Here is a 14,570-nt window from a genome sequence, read left to right as displayed (position 1 = left end):
CTTGGGCAGAGGGAGGGACGGGTGACTGCATGGGTGAAGGGCGGCCGGGTGGATGAGACCACTTTAGAATAGTGGCCCTGGGAATCAGGACACTGGAAAATTCTACTAGAAAAGACCAGCTGTGATTTGGCCAGGCATGCCATGTATCATACAGACGACACATTCTTTAATTAAAGGTCGGCATCAACAAATATTGTTTGAGCACTGCTCTGTTGCAGGCAATGAGAATACAGCAGAAGTGCACGGACACCAGATTAAACCCACAGCATGTCTGAGGCTGTGGAGAAAAGCCAGGGCAGGTGAGGGGGCACAGGAGCTGAGGCAGGATCCTAAGGCAGCTTTTGATTAGATGGATTTGTGCTTGTAAATCACTGCGTGTCCGTCCCGGAGGAAGCATACTGCATGACGTATTTGAATAATAAGCACGTGGACGGATGGCAAGAGGAAAGCAGCCTCTGGCCCTCACAGCTGGTCCTGCTGAGCACTGATTTCACGAGCACCATCAGACGAGGTCACCTTGTGTCTGTGCTGGACCAGGACAAAACAACAGCACAGGCAAGCAGGTCTGCTCAGACAAAAACAAGAGCTGGTTTGAACCACAGGAATGATCCAACACCCGCTATCCTGGCTAACATGAGAGACGGCTGCTTCTCTTCCATCAAAGCTTGAGCCTCACACGGTTTGTCCTACTTTCTGGATAAAAGTGGTTGAGATATCCAGGCATAGGATCACCTCTGCTTCCAGATAGCTGCCAATCAAGAGCACAGCCCTACTTCTTGGAGCCCCTAGCCCCCCAAATCCCCCACCCCAGATCAGTTAGGTCCTTTTCAATGCCTCCTTACTGAGATACCGAATGGTTCCCCATGATATAAGGTTTTATTAAGATGAGTCAAAAAACCCCCAACTTTCTTTGGCTATCACTGTGTTCTTGGTGTTTGTTTTGTTTTGTTTTTATTTAGAAGACATTGCAAAAAATCAAGTAATAAAAATGAAATGATTTTCATGGAAACAATAGTTCAATATTCTATATTTTTAGAAACTTGAGAGATTCTCTCCATCTTTACATTGGAGGATTCAGGTGAACTAAATTCTGATCTTAGAGCAGGTCTGCAAGAAATATAGGAGGACTTCGGAAAAGAAAGCTGCGTTACTGTTTCAGGGGACAAGAGGGTTTTCTCAGCTGAAACATCAAATAGTTCTATGAGTTAGGGACTCCGGTGCCCTGTGAAGAATTTAGTTTTAATGTTATGATCTGAGTTGGAATAGAAGTGTCAAGGATACAGGCTACCTTCCATTACCTACGAGTTAAGGAAGGGACATAGAAACAGTAATCATGAAAAAGTCACCCCACTGGCCCAGCTCGGCTCAGCGCCCACTCTCCCAGCAGACCTATCGCTCTGCTTCACCCCACATCCAGCCCTCAGTCACAATTAAGATTCTCTGCAACGAAAAGTCTCCTGTGACATCAGAAATGTGGAAAGTGCTGGCTGAAGCCATTCAGGCATCATTCAGGTGACATTTGAGTCATTCCCTTGAACAATGCCTACACGGGGCTCCCAGGCAATTGGATGGATCCAATCAATAACGAGAGTGGGTGTTTGCCCAGCACCCTTCCTGTCGCCGTCACTCGTGACGCATCCTCTGGCGCGTGAAGTCCAGACCCAGAGTGTCCTGCTTTGGCAGCTCACCCTCCTTTGGAAAGTGGCCTTCAGGTCACAGGGATGGGGATGGACGTCTCTGCTAGAAAATCAATGCCTGAGAGTGAAGACCCAGCCCTCCTGCGGCTGCCCACGAGATCCCGTGGAAGGCAGCTATGCTCACCACTATACTACTAACGCGAGATCCCGAGGAAATGTGACATTTTCAAGGCAAATGGAAGGGCTTATTTTTTAGAGTTTATAAAAATCTAGCCCCATTGAGTAGGGCGGGTATCACTGGACACGTTGCTGTTTTCTCGTGTGGTCACCCTTCTTCCGGGGAGGGGTGGGCAGGGCCATGCTCGCCCAGTTCTCATGTACCCCTGCAGCATAAGGACCCCTGAGCACCCGGGGCTACCCTGAAAATGGTCGGTCACAGAGCTCCCCACTTCCCACAGTGTCAGGTCCTGTGAAGGATGTCAAGTATGGTGACACGGGGTCCTAGAGCAGGCCCAGTGCTCATCACACGCCGCAGGAGCTTGGCAGGCTTCTGGACCTCATGCAGCCTCCCTTCCATCATCTGAAAAGCAGGGATGTTGCCGCAGCTCTGCCCGCCACCCTGGAGACCTGGGCATGTGCTGCGCACAACACGCAGAACCTGGACACCCGCACTGACATCATCAATATTATTCCACCAACAGAGGAAGTGCCCAACCTGCTAGGCTTTTCCCCATTATTTCTTGAGCCCATTCTAATCAGCCTCTCAACCCTTGGTGCCATCAAAACTGTTCCTGCCAAAGACGTGGTCAGTCTCCTGGGCCCTCACCTGCTCCACGCTGCTCCCCTGTCTGCCCTCACGTCCTTGGTGATGTGTGTGGCCACACGCCTTTACACACCCCCTGCTGACTCCAGGTTCTATCTACAGCCCAGGTCTTCCTCCTGGACCCTGTGTGCGTCCAGTTCCTTCTCGACCTTTGCCTGGGCGGGGGGGGGGGGGGCGCTAACAGACCCCCAAACCAATATGTCCAAACCACTCCCGACAATCCCCTGCAAGCCGGCGCTCCCCACGACTGTCCCCGTTTTGTTACGGGCGAGGCCGCCCTTCCAGGTTCTCAGGCCAAGGGCGCTGGGGCATCCTCCATGCCTGTCTGTGTGTGGCAGCCAATTCGCCAGCAAATCCTAGTGGTTCGTCCTTCAAGCAGCTGCAGAATCTGGCCATTCTCACCCCCCGCCCTTCCAGCCTCCAGAGGGCGGCCTCTCCACTTCCACCTTGTCCCCCGTGCCCACCTCCTTATGCCAGACTGAGTCTTTTAAAACATCATTCACATTCGGCCATATATTTGCTCCAAAAGGGCTTCTGTCCTACTCACTTTAAAGCCAGAAGTCCTTAAAATAACCAAAAAGAACCAAAATTTGCCCCGCTACCATCTTTTGTCTGCAGCCCGCACTGTTCTCCCCCTTAATACTGCTGGACCCATGCTGACCTCCTGGGTGTTGCTCAAAGCTCAAAAAGGCATAAACCAATCCTACCCCAGGGCCTTGGCAATTGCTATTACCTTTGCCTGGAATGTTTTGTTTTTGTTTTTTTCCCAGATAGCACATGGCACTCTCTTCCTTTCCTTCTATACTGATTACCCAAAATGGCCCCGTGCCCTACCACCACCCTCCTGAGCCTACTCAGTTTTTTGCAGCACCTGTCACCTTCTGATGCCCTAGATATTGAATGACACAACTCCCTTGTTTCAAACCCTTCCTTGTCTCTCCTCTTTTCTATTAAAGGACAAAAATCCAAATTCCTTAACTTGGCGATGTGATCTAATCATCTAGGTGACTACCCCTCTGGTCTTGGCAAGCTGGGTCCAGCCTTTTGCAAACACACCGAGCACATCGTCAGGGCTTCGGTTCAGGCTGTGTTTTCACTCAGTCCCCGATCACCTCTCCCACGAAGCCCCGATTCTCCTGGGGGGTGGGAGCGACTGTGATTCCCGAGGGATACTGCCCCAGTGCGACTGACAAGGGAGGCACTCAGGAGCTCTTTACACGCAATGGTTACTCCAGATATACATTAACATAAACTAAGTCTATATCCAATATAGATTAGGTTAAATTTTTCATGAATATGCATTCATGCAAATGAACCCAAGAGCCTGCAACTAATAGAAGTAAGAGTGGACCCCTATGATGTCTGAAACATCATCTGAATGGGAGCTGTGCTGGTGTCAGGGACCCAGGTCGGCTTCAAAAACAGCATAATCGCTGTAGTGTTTGAAGAGCACAAACGCATTTCTGATTGACTGTCCTGAATTTTGACAGCGCTCACTAAGGAAGCACCGGACAGGCTTGAAACACTAAGCAGAGTCACTTCTATCAAATTCTCCTCACAACTGAGGACTATCCGCAAAAGTTAGGCCCATGGGACTCACAGACAGACACAGCAGCAGCTTTGGTGAACTCAGATCAGTTTCAAAACAGAACAGAGATTTCTGACTCCGATGTTTATCCAGTGGACACTGGTGCTCCATGGGCACGAGTCACTCCAAATATGTCATACTCACTGTTTGCTTCTTCAAAGACACAAAAAATTCCCTTCTGGTTTAAAAAGTTAATTTGTGGGGTGCCCGTGTGGGTCAGCCCATTATGCGTCTGCCTTTGGCTCAAGCCATGATCCCAGGGTCCTGGGATCGAGCCCCCGGTGGAGCCCTACATTGTGGGCCGGTGGGGGGCCCTGATCAGTGGAGAGTCCGCCCCTCCCTCTACCCTCCCTGTGCTTGTGCTCTCTTTCTCTCTCTCTCAAGTAAAGAAATGAAAATCCTTGGGGGAAAAAAAGGTAATTTGCAACTAATGAAAGGGACCTCCCTACCACGAAAGGTTGTCATCATCAGTCATACCTGTTCTGCTGTAACCACAGAGCTGCGTTGCTTAACGCAAGGACCATTAGGACTGAGTGATGTATCAGTATGTTTCTGGGACAAGGTGACATTGTCATTGATGGTCTGCTGAAGGAAAGAAGCTAATTTTCTTTTGAGCTTAAGCTTTTAGTAGTAACTTAATTAGGCCATCCTGTAAAATCATCACTAAGAACTGTCAGAAGTACCCCTGAGTCACCGGAGGATGACAAAGCTTGGCAGGGAGCCCCTTCCATAGAGAAGAGGAGCCTCTCCCAGAAACGTCCTCAAGGGGCACCAGCGCCCCCGAGCCCCTGCCTGCCTGCTTCCTGACCCCCACGGCAGGACTTGGCTTCCTGAATGCTTTATACAGACGCGTGTAACTGACAGACATAATAAATAGCGATGCAACGTGTACAATGCAACAGCACCTGAAAGAAACCACCGTCACCCTCGCACAGCTACTTTCACCTTTGCGAGATTACATGCCAGTTCTTGTCCACTGTCCTTTTCCCACAGTCTCCTTGTATTCTAATTCCTTAACATTATTCTGTTTTCCAAGTTTCTTTTTTCTTTTAAAGACTTATATGAGAGAGAGACACACACACAGAGAGAATATGCAGCAGAAGGGAGAAGAGAGACAGGGAGAGACAATCTCAAGCAGACTCCATGCTGAGCGTGAGGCCAGCATGTGGGGCTCCATCCCAGGAGCCTGAGATCACGACCTGAGCTGAAACCAAGAGTCGAGTGCCCAAGGGACTGAGCCACCCAGTCAGCCCTGTTTTCCAAGTTTCTAAGCTCCATGATCTTCAAACTTACACACTTATTTTAGGTATTTAGGGAAGAACCATGTGCCTGAAAGGTGAATTATGGCTTGTCGGTGTGTACTATTTGAAGACATAGTGGGCTTACATTTTTTTTTGTCATTCTTTTAAAATTTAATTAATTAATTTAGAGACTGTGCACAAGCAAGGGGAGGGGCAGAGGAGAGAGAGAATCCCAAGCAAACCCCCCACTGAGCACAGAGCCCGATGCAGAGCTCCATGTCATGACCCTGAGATCATGACCCGAGCCGAAATCAAGAGTTGGACACTTAACCAACTGAGCCATGCAGGCGCCCCTGTCATTCTTGTTTTTTAGTTTGAATTTGTTGCCAAGACAAAGGGATAGCCCTTAAAATCCAGATTTCTAATATCAAGATTTGGCAACTAGCAGCAGGAGTCCACCTTTAGAGAGAGCATAAGCTCTCTACTTTGCCACACTCCCCACCACTCCCTATTGCATTCACCAAGCTAGCTTCGCTCACTTACATGATCACCTCTGACTCTTGTATGCAGTTCAGTCTGCGGTCTTTGATCTAACGTCTTGGCCTCCATAACTAAGGCTGCTGCTGATGCATTGCTGCTGTTGTATTATTTCCTTAGGGTAAATTTCTGGAAGCAGGCTTACCAGGTGTAAGTGTATTTTCTCTCCTGCCATACTGTATTCAGTTTGGGATGTCTGGTGGGGCCACAGTCCTCTCTTGTGTATGAGCTGCCCCAGGAACCTTCCATGGGGATGTTCAGCAAAAGCTCTGCTGAACTGGGCCCGTTGAACCCTCTCTTCTAGGAATTTGCAAATTGGATTTAAAGATACTGTGTCGGAGCTGATCTCCTTCAACTGAAGAAAGGCAAATACGGGTCAGTGGGGTGTATGTCTGGTCAAATACATGTGGAAAAGAAAAGAAAGCCAGTTTTGCAAAGAGAAAACAAAGAATGAGCTAAAATGGGCAGAGATTTATCAAGGCAAGGAAGTGTGGAGCCAGAGAGATGGACGGAGGGAGGCAAGTGTGGTTTCTGTTGGCACCAACCCGCAGGTTGAGTGCCTCTTTCTGTCATCTTGGTCCACAGCTGTGTCGTGCACCCGGCAGTGTAGGTGTGTTGTGGGCGCTGAGACATCTGCTGAATGGCTAGAGGAGTCTGAAGATGACCACCTTCTGTCCTGCCAGAACTGTGTGCGCAGTTGCCCTGACATTGTCCGTGTCCCTGTCCCAGCACTGACAATGCCCTGCTGCCCATCCAGGGGTCTGGGCTGGACCAATCCTGCCCATGAGCAGTACGGCCCCCTACCCCCCACCGGGGATGCGACTCTCCCGCCAGTGCTCCACCCGCTTCCAGGCCGTTCCTCCATTTCCTCTGGGAGATCCTGCACGTGTATGGCTCCCTGACTCCACCTGGGTCTGTGCTCCCCCGTCCCCCTTCCCAGAGGCCTCCTGCCTGCCTGTCTGCCCACCAGCCTCGCTGCACTGTCTCTTCACTCTGCTTTATTCCCCGTAGCAGTAAAAAATTATCATCGCAAATACTCATTTTGCTGTCTGTTGCCTCTGGCAGGAAAGTTCACGAGAGTAGAAACTTACTTTGTTCTCTGCTTTTCCCCCGAAACATGGCCCGACACGGGATGGTGCCCCACTCGCTGACTCAGCAGATATTTACTAAGTGCCTCTAGTTTGATAAGGACCTGAAATATGTAACCAGGCCGGAGGGCTCAGTGCGGTGGGATAAGCTGAGAGAGGCATGAACATGAGTAATGCCTGGGATAGGTTTGTTGCGATTTTTAAGTAGCGCCGTCAGGGAAGACCTCATGGAGGATGTAACATTCTAGCAAACACTCAAAGGAGGGGAGGAAGGGAGGCAGGTGCACATCAAGCAAAGAACATTTCAGGTGGCGAGCAGCCATGGCAAAGGTCCTGAGGCAGGAATGTGTTCAGGAAGCAGTCGCGTTTAGCTGTAAGCAGAGAACAGCACTGGAAGAACTGAAACATGGAATAGGAGCTACAGGGGATTTAAGAGACAATCAGCCTCATCAGGGATCAGTCACGTACAAGATGATGCACCCATGTCAAGTGTAGAGTTTGATGAGTTTTGGTCCACATATATCTATGACCATGTAGCCCTATCCTTGGTCAAGATAGAGGACATTTTCATTACCCAAGAAAGCTCCCTCATCCTTGCACAGTCAACCCTTCACCTCCCACAGAAGTGTGCTGCAAGTTCTAGAATGTCATCTGAATGGAATCATGCCACAGGTACTGTCCTTGGTCTGGCTTTACTTCACGCTGCCCAAAATCCTTGAGACCCACCCTGTCGTGTTTACCAGCTGCTGTTGGGTAGAGTTCTGTTGAGTAGAATTCTATCCTCCAGCTCAGCCCGGCTTGTTTGTCCACTCGTCTGTGGGTGGACCTTGGGCTGCTTGCAGTTTTCCAGGGTTGGGAATAAAGCTGCTTGGAATGTTGCGTGCAAGTGATTCTCGGATCAATGCATTTGTTTCCCTCGAGTATGTGGAGACCTTGCAGAGGGATTTCAGGGTTTGCACAGTTTAAGGGATATTTAACTTTATGAGAAACTTACAAACTGTTTTCCAGGGAGGTTGTGCTGTTTTGCGTTCCCCCACGGGCTCGCTCCTTCTCTAATGCTTGGGATCATCAGTCTTTCTGATCACAGCTGCTGTACTGGGGTGGGTGTATGGTAGCCCCTCACTGTGATTTTAATTTGCATTTCTCTGATGAGAATGATGTGGAATATTTCATGTCCTTATTAGAGACTTGTATACCTTCTCTTTTGGAGTATGTGTTTATTCCTTTCATGGGGTTTTTGGCTTACTGAGTTATGGTTCTTTCTATGTATATATATTTTATATCTATGGAGAAATCTTTCATCAGGCATATGTATTCTGACTTTTCTCCTAGAAGGGACTGGTCTTTTCATTTTCTTACCGGTATCTCTTAGCAGATGTTTCTAATTCTGGAGCAGTCAAATTGATCCATTTCTTGCTTATGTGGTTGATGTCTCAGCTAAGAAACTTCTACCTGCCTTAAGGTTGGGAAGGGGCTCGTGATTTTGTTTTTCTAGTAATTCCACAGTTTTAACTTTTATTTGAGGTCCATATGGGGTTCTGAGCAAGAACCTGACATGATTCGACTTGTGCTGTGTAGACGCTGGTGGGGTGGAGTATAGACCCAAGGACACCCACGGTGAGGCCATTTGATGGTCCAGGCTGGGGCCAGGCCAGCAGACTGCCAAGGGGAGCAGTCAGTCACAGGAAATATTCATTGGTGAGGTTTTCAGGCGTGTGTTTCATTCCTCCTTGATGAACAATATTGAAATTCAAGACTTGCTCTGAGCCTGAAGGTTTGCTGTGCATTTTAACTTAACTTCACTAAAGAACTGGTTTTAAGTGTTAATCTGCACATTGTCATTCTTCAGCCATGGCAGTCTCCGATACAACAGGACAATTCATCTATCGCTCTTGATTAAGAAAAGGGAAACCAACACATTCCATGTCACGCTCTGTGTCACTCCTGCTAGGACTCAGACATCCATGTTCTTGCCTTGGCCACTTCAACTCATGCGTGACCCTTTCTTTGACTTATGACTTATTGCTGTCAGTCCTTTGCCCAGATTCATAAATGTAACTATTCTTTTTATATCTACTTTGTACACTAGGCATTGACAGCAAATTTATTTATTGTCTGTGAGTTGTTACCTTGAAAAATTACATCAATGCAAAGTGATTGCCTTTTAGCCTTCATAGCCAATAAATTTAATTTTTTGGAGGGGGTGAATGAGTCATAGGATCATATATATAACCACTGATCACAGAATAAGGAGTAAGCTGGAAGTTCCGAGCAACAGAAGCCAAGAAGGGAGACTCCTGTCTCTTGCCCAGCATGTATAAGCTGATCCCCTGGTGTTTGCTTTTCATGGGATGTTTACATCCTCTCCTTGCTCTGCCTGTCCCTGACTCCAGGGAAGAGACCCTGCGGCTCTCAGGTAAATTGAATTTGTTTCCCTTCTGTTAGTCTTGGAAGAGTCTTCAAGGGTCTTAAATGCAAAGTTAGAGATAAGAATGGGAATTCTTGTTTGCAGAAGTCTTTTCAGTCCTAGCTATAGATAGAATCCTAGAGGACCCTTACAATCCATTTTAGGCTTTTTTTTTTTTTTTTTTTCATTCTAAAACGGAAGAGAAAAAAAGGGTAGCTTTGCTTATTTCCTGTTATTTCTGTAACCCAAACTTTTGTTTTGGTCAACTTTTTTTTTTTTTTTTCCAGTTTAAAAAATTGTATGACATTTTAAACATCAATTCCTTTTGGTTTCTATTTTAAATGAACTGGTTGGATGTAGAATTTGTTTGTTCCAATTATAGATTATTTTATACCATTTTCAGTTAAAAGTAATCATCTGATATGTGTTACATGAAACACAAATGTTCGTTAAGGAATAAAAAAGGGACAGTTTGGAGCTTGGGATGACATTGGTTTCCAGCTCAAGTATCTTGTCCTTTTTGATTTATATCTCATTCAGTTTAAGTATAAGTTGAATTTAAAAAAGAATCGGTCAGTACTTATTTGGCTATTTCCTCTTAATTTAGTTTAAGGAATAAAACAACTGATGCATAAACATTTTAAATGGATTTTATCTTGTCTTTAATTTGGGGTACTTTTAGACTTTTTTTAAAGGAAAAAACTCTTCTATGCCATTGATTTTATCACTCCTAGTCTCCAAAGTTTCTCCCAAGAGGCTTTTTGATGATGGCCAAGCACTGTTGGCTACTCACACATGCCCCATCCACGGCTGCAACCCCTGACCTCCCGTTGTGTTAGCGGCCCAAAACAGGCATTAACTTTATTGAATCTCTGCTACTTAAGAAGAACAGTGAGAGGCAAGCACAAGATGAAATCAAGACTGGCTCTATCACTGTCCTTTTAAAAAAATGTACATATTAAGGTTTTTTTTAAAGCTCTGATGAGTGCAGCATCTTACTCAAACCCTAAACAGGTGACAGCCTCCCTTCAAGTTCTTGTCTCAGTTTTTCTAATTTAGTTGTTCCTACATAAATGAGTATCAAGACACGTGGCCGAATTTTACAGGTTTTTCATTAATATGTTTCAGAAATATTGCGAATGTGCTCGGATGCCTTTGTAATGCCTTCCAGCTGAGGTCGTAACACCGCATCTGTAAGCTGAAAGCCAGCTGGCGTTCTGGGGCTCCCGGAGCCTCTGATCTCAGCACTGCGGCTGCCAGCCAAGAGAGCCATCCTGGTGCCAAGTGTCCCCGCAGCATACCTTCTGCCTTCCTCCCACGTCCCACACCTCGCACGCACACTTGCCATACATCTTATATTCAGCTGACCAAGTCTCACATTAAAAATGTTACTATCAAAGTCTTTAAAGAGGATTTTAAAGGCTGACTCTTTTCTAATGATGGTGGTCTTCAAGTCTTGAAGGCCAGAGAGACAAGGAGTACTGACATCTTATTTGGTTATCAGAAGAACATGGACAGTCTTGGCTCCCAGAAAAGCACCCCTTCCCTCTTCCTACCTATGCTATCACTCAGATCATCCACAAATGAAAGGTAACGGGCAGCAGAAGAGAAATAGGAACAAAAGAGAACCACTTTTCCAGTGGAAACATTTTTCAATGGGCCCTGTGGCTCAGCCTCTGCTCTCCTATTTGGGGTGGCTGAGCAGTTGGGCAAAGGCGTAGAGTCAGAATTAGATGCCCTTCTCTTGATTTTCTGTGCTGCCGGCTCACAAATCGGACCGTAGCCTCCCCACCTCTCTGTTGAGACACCAATGATAATTCACGAACACAGCATTGGAGGCTTCCCTAGTATTCCCTCCCTGCCCCAGAGCCCCCCTGAACACAATAGGGAACAGGTAATTGAAGGGTGAACAGCGTGACTAACCCCTATTTTACTCTGTGTAGCACCTGATGGAGACACGAGATCAGCCTTGGATGAACTGGAGAGAGTGTCCCTCCTGCAAATGCTGCTGGAGATGTCAGGGGCAGAGAGGGGTGATGGTCTCAGGAAGGCAGGTAAAAGAATTCTTGCACGGATCGGTGATTTTATTGCTACTGAATTACTCTCTTCTCCACTAGATGAGGTAAAAACCCGTTTTGGAAGGGAAAGATGACCTATAAAACAGGCTAATAAATTGCCCGCCACTCTCCCCTTGTGGGGTCGAGACGGCTCTGCAATCTTGTGTTTTCTCTTTCTCCCCAACTCCTCGCCAGCATCGCGCTCTCTGTGCCATCCCAGCTTATGTATATATATTTTATCCTGCACGGATTTATATGGAGGGGAAGGGGGGTGTTATCGCAGTTTCCAGTAAGTGCAATTTGAAATCCCACTTTCCCTCTTGCTAAAATCTTAGGCAAACTACTTAATCACCTGGTGCCTCCGTTTCTTATCAGTAGGTGGGATTGGGACACATGCCACCTCCGAGGGCTGTTGTGAAGGCAAGGAGACAGGCCGGGTAAACGGCCCCCCGCAGTCGCACATGGCCACCAATCAACTGTCCGCTTTTACGGTTTTCTCTGACTGTACTCTACGCACAGACACAAATTCCCAGGACATTCTGGAAATGAAGCCTTTTTTTTCTCCCTGGAGAAGGGGGTGGGGTGCGGGGCAGAGGGAGGAGGACGATCTTCAGCAGGCTCCACACTGAGCACAGAGCCTGACCCCAAGATCAGGATCTGAGCCCAGCTCAAGAGTCTGACACTTAACTGACTGAACCACCCCGGCAGCGGGAGTCCACAAAGGGCGCTGCATTCTCCCGAAGTTAGCAGCTCAGTAGTTTATTGGAAACATTTTTAAATGAATGGAACATTTACTAGAAAGAAGTTCATTCATTTAAAATGTTTCCAATAAACTACTGAGCTGCTAACTTCCTGGGGAGAAAGCAGCGCCCTTTGTGGACTCCCGTCAGCAAGAAAGAACAGGGGCCCTGCCTGGCGGCCTTCAAGGAAACATCACTGCGGCGTGAAAACAGGAAGATCAGAAATTAGACGTGACTTAGTAATATTCTAAGAAAAACAAGCATAAACCGGAAATCACAGATCTGATGATGAATGGTTTCCGAATACTGTTTTCCAGGTCTCGGTACCAACATTGCTAACACCAGAGGAAGCATGAAAAAGGTAAGTGGCTCTATTTATGACGGTCAGGTGAAGCATTTTATACCTTGACTTTAGAGGATCCTGAATTCTTGAACTGGGTTGTGTCCTGGGTGGAAATCATCCCTTCAAGTAACTGGCCAATCGGTGTTATTTCAAAGCATTACCTTTCCTAAATTCTGATCCGTATTAGATGTGACCACAAGCATTTTCCCAGAGCCTGTTTTGGGTAAAAATTACTGTAATAAGTTTAAGGGAATGAACAATAGATAAGTCCCTACTCTCCGGTCTGTCATCCCTGTGCGAGCTCTTTCATCATCCCCCCACGTGGCCCGGGGCCGGCAGCCCTGGTGTCACTGGGAAGCTCGTGAGAAATGCAGAATCTCATAGGGAGTCAAAATCCCCGCCCCAGCACGAACCACGGGTGACTCGCATGCGCATTCCAGCCGCTGGGTGCAGGGTCTAAGTGGAAGAGCGCTGTGCTCAAACACGCAGGTGGAGCACGGGCCACCGAGGGCGGGGCACCCGCTGTACTCTGGGTGTGGGGGAAAGAGTGGGAGAGGGAACCGGGGAATGATAATAGTAGATGGCTAGAAATGGCATGCAATTCCCGGAGGGCCTCCGATGCTGAAAGGCAAGTCTGCACTTGACCATCATCACTAACACCCCCAAACTCTACGTGCTTCCCGAAGGGTTTGTGGGTACACCAGTCCCAGCAGCCAATCGACCATGCCCACTGTTCTAGCCTCTCCCACCTCGGTGATCCTCTGTTATGTCAGCACACCGAAACCTCCACGAAATCCCGAGGTAAACTTATTTAACTTTAATCAAGAACTTCCCAAACATTTTGGCCAGAGACATCTTTTTTGGTGTAGTACCCACTAGCATCCTTGTAAAAATATACCGGACATACTGCATCCTAGAGACGGCAGACACGGCCTGTGGTCCCAATGGGGCGAAACCACCCAGCAGGGGTCGGTGTGGTGTCTGCAGGTGACGAAGTAAAAGTCATCATTCTCAGGTTTATATTCTTCTGAGTAGAAGGAAGATGGCTAAGATTCTAAAATCACAAAGGTGATTAGTTGGATCTGCTCGTGCCGTTCTGCAGTAGCGACAATACTCAGGGCCCACACTTCAAGAGAAGTTCATTTCAGGGGAAATACAAGATCTGTTTCACAAAGAAGATAATAAATAAATGGACAGAACATGTTACTGACCGAGTATTTCAATAGAGATGGGTCAGTGAGGGCTTGGGGAACTTCACAGCCATCAGTGGGCTGGACCCCTTTCCAGAACCACCACACTCCAGGTTCCTAGTGCAATTACACACCACATGACAGAGCAGACACTTTTCAGAGGTCCTAAGTCTTAACTATGGTTCCTCTTACTTGTTGGGGTCTTAATACATTGATAACCTCTTTTTTTTGTTTGTTTGTGGGGTTAGTTTCAAGCCTTCTCTGGACGAGATCCTAACATTTTCCTGAGTCATCTTTTGGCCAGATACAGGAAACAAGATGAGAAACGTGGGTCTCCTTCTGAATGCTTCTGGAAATACTGTGTCTGAAGTGAAATGAACATCTACTAGTCAACCCAAAAACAACCATCTTAGAAAGTTAAAAACAAAAATGCCTGATTTGAAAATAGTATAGAAAAAAACTTAACCCTGCTCATTATTATTTGGAAAATAAATCCTGTATGTTTTGCAAATATCATGAGTGGTCATTTTACTTATAAATGTATCCTGAAAATTTATTACTTTTCTTTCCATCAATTTATCCTTGAATTCTCTGAAAATTTAAAAAGTGAAGCTAGTAAGTGAACAGAAGCAAAAGTAAAATTTAGCTAAGAGAGTTACACTACAAATTGTTTAAACATTATCTTACCTTTATGTCCTCTCAACCTTAAAAATCACAACTAATGTTATTGCTTAAAAAAAAGTCTGTGGGCGCCTGGGTGGCTCAGTCAGTTAAGCACCAGTTAAGCTGGCTGCCTTCAGCTCAGTTCATGATCCCAGGGTCCGTGGATCAAGCTCTGGGTCTCCCAGGGCTCCCTGCTCACTGGGGAGTCTGCTTCTTCCTCTGTCCCTGCCCCACACAAACCCCCTTGCAGGAGCAC

At 47.0% G+C, this 14,570-nt stretch overlaps 1 protein-coding gene across 1 annotated transcript; it reads left to right on the top strand.

Annotated features, from left to right (window-relative positions):
* The first annotated feature begins 9,227 nt into the window (after window positions 1-9,227).
* UTS2 (urotensin 2) lies at window positions 9,228-14,045 on the top strand. Its single transcript, XM_059376688.1, has 4 exons — window positions 9,228-9,330; window positions 11,265-11,375; window positions 12,436-12,479; window positions 13,900-14,045. Exons 1-4 carry the CDS (start codon window positions 9,228-9,230, stop codon window positions 14,017-14,019), a joined length of 378 nt encoding a protein of 125 aa, XP_059232671.1. The 3' UTR covers window positions 14,020-14,045.
* The last annotated feature ends 525 nt before the right edge of the window (window positions 14,046-14,570 follow it).

The sequence above is a fragment of the Mustela nigripes genome, chromosome 14 (assembly GCF_022355385.1).
Source record: "Mustela nigripes isolate SB6536 chromosome 14, MUSNIG.SB6536, whole genome shotgun sequence".
Classification (NCBI taxonomy): Eukaryota; Metazoa; Chordata; class Mammalia; order Carnivora; family Mustelidae; genus Mustela; species Mustela nigripes.
The sequence above is the reverse complement of the archived record's forward strand: the minus strand, read 5'-3'. Positions and strand labels throughout refer to the sequence as shown.